General features: G+C 31.8%; 1 protein-coding gene across 1 annotated transcript; it reads left to right on the top strand.

Moving 5' to 3' along the window:
• Window positions 1-223: 223 nt before the first annotated feature.
• LOC126662205 (pyridoxal kinase) lies at window positions 224-8154 on the top strand. The gene is made up of 13 exons (XM_050356104.2): window positions 224-364; window positions 511-613; window positions 2274-2367; window positions 2521-2625; window positions 2787-2870; window positions 3305-3378; window positions 3953-4017; window positions 5641-5704; window positions 6442-6507; window positions 6808-6864; window positions 7039-7083; window positions 7183-7236; window positions 7876-8154. Exons 1-13 carry the CDS (start codon window positions 285-287, stop codon window positions 8014-8016), a joined length of 1032 nt encoding a protein of 343 aa, XP_050212061.1. The 5' UTR covers window positions 224-284; the 3' UTR covers window positions 8017-8154.
• The last annotated feature ends 820 nt before the right edge of the window (window positions 8155-8974 follow it).

Below are 8974 nucleotides of genomic sequence, written 5' to 3'. Positions count from 1 at the left end.
AATTTTTTATGTCAACTTCAGGGAGCAAAATGAAACTCTTTTTCCTCTAACCATGATAGGAGCCTCAGAGATCTAGTCCAGTAATGTCTCTAAACTACCCTTACTTTCAACTTAAATTTACTCCTCTGACTTTACTATACCCAACAACCTTATAGCCCCATTACTGTAATTACACACACAATCCGACGTCTCTCAAAATCTGCTATATAATTCAATAATTTAATTAATAAACAAAAATATCCACGCAGCTCAAAAAATCTTCAGTTATATTCTACTCTTTTTCTATGCTGATAAAAAGTTCGTTTATTATCAGTCGTCGCCTTTTATTCAGAGCTTCTCCGTTTGAAAACACTCTCATTTCTAGGTAAATTATTCAGTTGACTCGCGAATTTATTACTGATTTGAATTGAATTAGATGTTTATGTTTTTGAATTTGATTTAAACCGAACTTGAAATTTGAATTTGAATTAATCTACTGTTTTTTTTTTCGTTTTTTGAATTAATTTGCAGATCGATCAGCTCAAGGAAGTTGAAAATGGCTCCTCCGATTTTGTCATTGGCTATTCCTTCAGAGACTGGCCGTGTTCTCAGTATTCAATCCCATACTGTTCAGGTGTTCAATTTAGTTTTTGCTCTTTAAATTAAATTAAATTCAAGTTTTGTTTATTTAATTTAATTTTATGTTTAATTTTGTTGTTGTGAGATTGCTAAATTTAATTGGTGAGTAGAATTAGACGTAATGTGTGTTTTTGCTGTGGAAAAAGTTGTGCGTGATTAGGTGTAGGTTAGTTTTATGTGATTGTAGAAGTTAGGTTAAAGAAAATTAGTGAATGGAATTCTTTTTCAATCGAGTATAATGATAAGGAGAGGAAGGGTTATATGTGTGCGCGTGTGCCATGCTTTTGAGGACATAATGGGATGAAGGGGATAAAATGGGGAAAGAAAATAAATTCGTAGAGGAGAAGTAGGAATATAACTCAAGAAAATGATTTAATTATTGAATATGATTTAATAAAGTTCTTTCACTTATCAGCAAATTTATTGGATTCTCCTTTGCAGTCATTGCTTAAAAATTATGGAAGAGAAAAAGTTAGGTAATTAGTTGAAGGTGGAAACTTGTCGTAAATTATCTTTCCATGTGGAATGGTTATGTATGGACATGGTATTATTAAAATCTATCTTTGCTGTGATATTTGTGGATGTTGGAATTGGTTTTATTAGATTTATATTTAAAAGACTATTTAAGATGATGAATGACAAAATTAGGTAATTTCATCATTCATCATTGTACGTTATGCTATTTGCATATGTCTCTTTGTCATGATACTTGTGGATGAGGATTGATTTTGTTAAATGTTCATATTGAAAAACTTATTGGAGGATGGCGAAGGTACAAAATTAAGTTGTTGCTTCCAACAAATGAAGGTCGAATTAAATCATAATTAACTTTCCATGAGGAATAATCAAATTTGGGTACGGTTCTAGTCTAATCTCTCCTTGTCCTAATATACAAGTCAGATGTGGGATTGGTTTTAGTTGATTCTCATTTGGAAAAAATTATTTGAGTATGTATGACAAAAGCAACAGAGTTTTGTAATCTTTCAAACTGGGAAGGTGGAACTATGCTGTATGATATTCACACATTCTCTTTGTTGCAAGTTTAACTTGTACCCTGTTTATTGCGCAATGCCTATGTAAACGAAGTGGTAGTTTATTTTGGTCATTCTACGTTGGTGCACTACAAATATGATCCAAAACATCGTAAAATCTCTAACTAATGAGAGTATAAACTAAAGGGAACAAATGCATGTGCCCCCAATGTGGCTTGGTGAAATCAATTAAAAACATAGCTAATCTACTAAACTTGCATTTATTAAATTTAGTGCTTACAGACATATGTGTTCCTTGAATGCACAACAAATGGACTTTGATAACTATAGCATGATATCCTTTAGGTCGTCGACGTCATGAATTATATGACTTTCAAACACAGTTATCATATATCTCTCTGAGAAGAGACTTGAACTGGCTTAAATGGAAGAAAAGTGGACCCTAATCCCAGGGAGGAAACGTACTGGAAACTGATTTTTTCATCTTCTACCTATCTTTGGGTTCTCAATTCAATATGAAATGTCAATTGGACCTTCTAACAGAAAGCTTTATCTTTTACAGCTAGTGTGCGTTCCTCCCAATAGAACAGTTCTTTGTTAATTCTATGGCATGATCCTAGATCTATCCATCTCACCTTCCAGTTTATATGTTTCTTCTTTCAGGGATATGTTGGCAATAAGTCGGCTGTCTTTCCCCTACAGCTTCTAGGTTTTGATGTTGATCCAATCAATTCAGTACAATTCTCAAATCATACAGGCAAGCAGCTTATACTACTTCACTCAAACAGTCTCAGAACTCTGAGGCCTGATATACGGTGCGATGTCATCTATCAATCTGTATAAGTTCAGGCATGATTCCGGGTTTAATTATAGGTGGATTTATGTTTGGTTAATCATTATGTTGTGGCAGGATACCCATCCTTTAAAGGCCAAGTTTTAAATGGACAACAATTACATGATCTAATTGAAGGCCTTGAAGGAAACGACTTACTGTATTATACTCATTTGTTAACTGGTATGTTGGTTCATTTGCCCATTCTTTTCTGTTAAAATGAGTTTTTACTGGTAGGTGTCGACCATAATAAAAGTTCTAATCAACGTGATTACCAAATTTTGATTAGAGTGTTCTTCCGTTTCTCTGTGGCTTAGCTCAGTTATTGTTATTGTATTTGCCAGGTTATATTGGTTCAGTTTCATTTTTGAATACTATATTGGAAGTAGTCAATAAGCTTCGATCCATAAATCCAAAGCTCACATATGGTAAGTACATCATAAAATAGAGATGTCGTTACTTTTTTAAGTTTGCTTCCATCTTATCTAGTCCCCAAAAGGATGCTAAAATAAATAGAAGTTCCAATGTCTGTGCTACCTGAATGCATGGCAAGTATTTTGCTGAAGTAGAAAAAGTGATTGCCATTTGAATTTGTTTCTATCTTGTCCCCAAGAGGAGAAAAGAAACAAACAAAAAGCTAATTTTTCTGCTTTCCTGAATGTAGTTGGTTTAATATAAATTACTTGTGATGAAGTTTTGTGTATCACATCAATCAATTAGCAGAAAACTTTGTCATTTTAGCTCTTTATTTTTGAATGGGACATTTTAGCTTTGGTACCTTTGCTTTTTACGTAAATTATTATATAAATTTGTTTGTATATAATTTTGATTGAAGTAATGTTACTTTCCTTTTGTTGCCTAGTTTGTGATCCAGTAATGGGTGATGAAGGAAAGCTTTATGTTCCACAAGAGCTGGTGGCTGTATATCGTGAAAAGGTGAGCCTTCTTTGTTTAGATTTTGAAATACAAATTAGGCTTAATTGCTTTAAAAATCATGAACTTTAGCGTGTTTTGCAATTTAACATGTTCTTTCAGTTTTGGCAATTTAATACATGAACTTCCATTTCTTTGAAATTTCAAACACCGAGCAGTATTCCGTCAAAAAATGCTGATGTGGATACCAGAATAAACACTTCTCCTGCGTCCAAATCAGCATTTTTTTGACGAAATATCACTTGATTTGCAAAATTTTAAAAGTCGTCCGACGTTGCCAAAATTGAAAGTTCATGTTAAAATTGCAAATCACGCTAAAGTTTGTAATTTTTAAAGCAATTAAGCCTACAAATCATTATCATTTTCTTTAGAATTGACGTTAATATATTAATCTTTTGAGACAACATGATTTTACTTTGTCGTCATTGAGTAATATCAATGTCATGCAATTGGCTTTTGATATGAATGATAAATCTCGATCATGCAGCTGCACTTGGTGTATATATCTTATGATTTACAGTAATTTTAAATTATACTTAATGTTATAGTGAGACAATTTGTTAAAACTTCATGTTAGGTCGTCCCAGTAGCTTCAATGCTGACTCCTAACCAGTTTGAAGCTGAACTATTGACTGGGTCCAGGTATTGCTTACACAATGCAATGGATGTGCTAAATTTCACCTTTGTGCTGTATATGAGCTTTATTCTTTCAATTTATCCTTTTATGTATAGCGGAAACTTTTATGTCTTTTGTTTTTGATGGTTCATTGAAGGAATTGGCATAATTGAGAATGATGAAATATGAATATAAAACAAATTGGCAAGTTCTCTGACATAATATTTCCTTTTCTCCCCAGGGGAGGGAAAGAACGAAAGTAGGTTTTTAAATTTTCATTTGCTAATGGACAGCTAGGCTACTGGATTGATGAAAATATCTAGTTACCTCTTGCTTTAATCTTTTTAGATGTCAGAACCAATCTCAGTGGTTTTTTTTGCTTGTAAAATAATGATAGATGATTTAAGATTCTATACCTTTTTTAGTAAGTCGACCGAAAGAGATTTATTGGTCAAAAAACTTAATACAAGACAATATCTTGGCCACTATAAGTGCAAGAACCTGCTAAAATAATCAAACAAAAATGACTACAAACATAGAATTGCCTGCAAGTGCCAATCTAGCAAACTATACCAACAAAACACAGTACCTAAATCATGTAGAGAAGCAGCAGTTCTAAGTCATAATGACTGAATCAAATAAACTAAAAAACCAGCTGTACGGAGAGTTCCAGTGATTGTAATTTCAATCTCCATAACAATAAAACTGAAAATACAGCTACAGAGAGTTATATGAACCAAAATATTTGCCACCTGCCAAAACTGTCTATAGCATGAAAAACAAACACGAGAGTTTGAACCAAATTACAGGCTAGAAGTCCAATCACTTGAACAGATGAATTGAATTCATTTGTCTTTATCTGGAGGCTTAGTAAGATTTTTGTTTTGCAGCCCTTTCCCCGTAAAACCAGCTGCTTTAGATGTTTTCCCTACAACATTTGTGACCCAACTGTTAGCAGTGAGTTTTGTTCATAGCAGCAGTAGTTGTTTTCACAGCAGAAACAGAAATTGCATCAGGCAATTTTTTTCCCTTGGATTTTCTTTCCATAGGGCCTTGTTTATTCTCTTGAATGGTTTCTTTAATAGGCTTCCTTTCTAACTAGAATTACCTATGTTTCCTTCACTCAATTCTCTCACTTGATTAGCTCACTCTTGGTGATTGAATTAAGAGTTTTTCGTTGCTTTTCCCTCCCCATTTTTGGAAACAGCCTATGATAGCATTAGAGAGATGACCTGATTCTAGACCTTTAACTAGTGATACATTCATGACTTGGTGGCATTATGTTTGATAAATTCATGAGTCAGTTCTTATCGACAGTTCAACACCTTCTAACTATGATATTATACACTAGAAGACTGAATCATGATTTACTAGTTCACGCTCTCTATGATTCTGCACCTTCTAACCCTATATATCTTCTATACTTATTTTATCTTTTTCAATCTCTCTAAGAGTGATATCCTTCAAGATGACTCATTTCTACAATAATCCATTATTCATAAATTATCATGAAACCTTTTGACATAACAATTAGACGTGTGAATATCTCAATAAGAAAGATATTGGGTGCTATCTTGTTCCTGTGTCTTTCCCTTCTGTCAGAATGATTTATTTGCCTTTCCCTTCTGACACGATTCTTATTATTACAGGATTGTGACTGAAAAGGATGGCAGGGAAGCTTGTAACATTCTTCATGCTGCTGGACCTTCAAAGGTTTCTATTAATTTATTTTACTGAACTTGATATAATACACTTTGCGTCTGCCACATTTTATACTTACAAATTTTTTGTTTCGGCCATGGACTTTTGACTCTATTTTCTTAATATTTATCAAGCGACTATTATATTATACTTTTGTATTCTGATTTTGCTCATGTTTGGCATAGTACATCATATAATATAATGGATCTCACCTTAGTAAAAAGGCAAAATGATTTTATATATCCAGTTATCCATAACTTTGACCGTTTTTATAGATAAATCCCTAGACAGAAATTGGACTGTTTGAATTTGTTAATTTTGCGAATTGGGATAAATATATCCAGAACGAGTCTTGTCTGACGTGGATTTACTTCATTAATCCCAATTAGAAAATATAAATTTCATAACTTTGATTGAAATAGGGATTTGGATATAATTGTTCCAACTCGCCAAATTGATGTCTTTTAGAGATATGTCTATTAAAAAAATCAAAGTTATGGAAATATTTAATCATTATGCCAAGTAAAAATCATATTTTATGATCTCTTAGTATCTCTCTCTTTCAAGAAGGCAACGTAAAATCTGTCTAGATTTGCTTTACAAGAAGAAACATATTTTATTTCAAAAGTCAACCTTAATCCCACCATCTAATGTTTAATCTAATGTTTAGAATGCATATTATGTCATGACAAGTTCCCTTATGAATTAGATGTTCCATCTTATCAATATCTAATTTTGATGCGTCTCAGGTCATAATCACAAGCATAAATATAGATGGAAATCTTCTCCTCATTGGCAGTTATCAGAAAGAAAAGGTAAGTCTCAAAGTATTTCTTCTTTGGGTTAAGTTCCTTGCTTCCAGAATTAAGCTGATAGGCAAGCAATAATCTGTTCTTAGTAATGTTTTGCCAAGTGAATGGCCTATATTGCCCTTTTCTTTCTTTTACTATTGTTTTCAGTTTTCACATGCTTACATATTTTTAACATCTATAGAGTAACATTTTCCTTTCACGAATAGTGTAGCAGTTTTTTTTTCTCACGGAATAGTGTAGCGGTTCAAACGTAAAAGATTTCTCTTTGCAAATTTTGTATATTGATTTTCTATTTTCTGACAGGGCCAACCTCCTGAGCAATTCAATATAGCGATACCCAAAATTCCTGCATATTTTACGGTACACAGATTTTACTTAAGGATCGTTGAACTGATGGTATTGTTTGGCTATTTAATGTGGTCAGAGAACACACATCTAATTTCGACCATGATTAGATTATTTTATTTTACGCGCACTGGTATTTTATACAGTGTAAGATTATTCACCCTTGTATTTAACTTAATATTCTTGTAGGGAACGGGAGATCTGATGACTGCTCTTCTACTCGGATGGAGTAATGTAATGTTTTTATCACTATAATCCACTTTAAGCGTATTCTGATCACATTTTTTCCGGTAATGCTTTCATTTCTCAATATATGTTTTTATTTCTATCCAGAAATATCCTGACAACCTTGGCAAGGCAGCAGAGCTTGCAGTATCAAGCTTGCAGGTATTTCTTTGCTTTTATTTACATTTGTATCAGGTTTTAACAACGATCCTCAAATGATAAAAAAAAAATTAAGGATCATCAATAAGGTGCATTAAAAGGTTTAAATTTTCCCCTAATGTAATAAGTTCCTCTTGAACTGTTAATCTCAAATACACCCGTAATTTTTTTTTAAACGGGTCAATAATGCTCCATTTCACAGAGGGGCATAATTGAGCTGTTTTGAAAACTACAACGGTGTATTCAATAATTCTATATCAAAAGTTTAAAAGGAACTTCTTTTTGAAATAAACATTAAGGAAAATTTAATTTTTATATGCAAATCTGTTATGATAATGCCTAATTTGTTAAATATTAAAGTAGATGTAGCACGGACGTGTTGGAAACTTGGCGTTTTGGTCACGAAACTTTATTTTTGATGTAGAAAACCTTAGAATAACATTGTTTCGCGTGTGTTCAAGTGTTCCGTTTCTTGTATCTGTGTTTGTGCTACATAGAAATAGACTATAAGTAGAATCTAGGATGTAAATTAGTATTAGATTACCAAAAATTCTGGGACAATAATTTCTAATGTAATCACGTGATCGCATAATAAAATTTAATGTTTAATTTTGGAAAATAACAAATCTAGAAAATTTGCAGGCTGTTCTGCAGAGAACATTGAGTGACTATGAAAGCATTGGATACGATCTCCAGTCGAGCAGTTTGGAAATCAGATTAATTCAAAGCCAAGACGACATTCGTCATCCTCAAGTTAAATTCAAAGCCCAGAAATTTGACTGAGGTGGTAACACTTAAAAATATGTTGAAGGTTTATTTAACCGTGGAATATCAATGTTAATTTTGTTTTTTCGGCTAAAATAGTAATTTAAACTTGCCAGAGTAAACAATTTTATTATTAAGTATTTTTTGCAGCTTTAAGTTATTTTCCCAAATATAATCGATTAGAGAAGTTACTATTACTCACCAACATGGTTTCTCTCATAATCTTTAAAGAAAATGAATTATTTTCTGTAATCTCTCTGTTTAAATTTAATTGGCATAGTTTTATCAAAAGTTTAGATGGTATTATATAATTTTAGGATAATTTCATAAAAAAATCACTACATTTACACGAAATTTCATTTTAATCACGATTATTAGAAATTGGCATTCAAATACATGATTTTTCATTTTATTTCAAATCTATCACCGAAGTAAAATTCGGGATATTTTTTTCTATTAAAAATTATTAATCCTATATACTTTAAAATAATAATATTTGGTGTTGATTTATAATTTAGGCCTTTTATTAATGGTTTAGTGAAAAATTTAGTTAAAAGAAACACTAAAATGATAGATTTAAAAAGAAAATGAAAGGTCATAATTTTATAACTTTTAAAAATTGTGATTAAAACGAAAGTTCGTATAAAGGTCGTGATTTTTTATAAAATTAACCCTATGATTTTCAATCAGTTACTTCTCTTGTAAGAGTATTTTAGGAGTTCAAGCATAATGTTTGAAATGTCGCTTCACACATTCTATCTTTTTAATTTTTGGAGTTGTTTAGTATATTTCTGTATGTTTGATGTCATTTTATACAAAAAGACGGCTGTTTTGGTATATATAGATTTATATTTTGTGGGAAACAACTATGGGCTATACAAGCCAAAAATTGGAAAGATAGACCGGTAATGCAACGTTTTAAACATTGTACATAAATCGCTACAAGTGAAAAATATTAGAAATTAATATTGCAAAT

The sequence above is a fragment of the Mercurialis annua genome, linkage group LG8, assembly GCF_937616625.2.
Source record: "Mercurialis annua linkage group LG8, ddMerAnnu1.2, whole genome shotgun sequence".
NCBI lineage: Eukaryota > Viridiplantae > Streptophyta > Magnoliopsida > Malpighiales > Euphorbiaceae > Mercurialis > Mercurialis annua.
The sequence above is the reverse complement of the archived record's forward strand: the minus strand, read 5'-3'. Positions and strand labels throughout refer to the sequence as shown.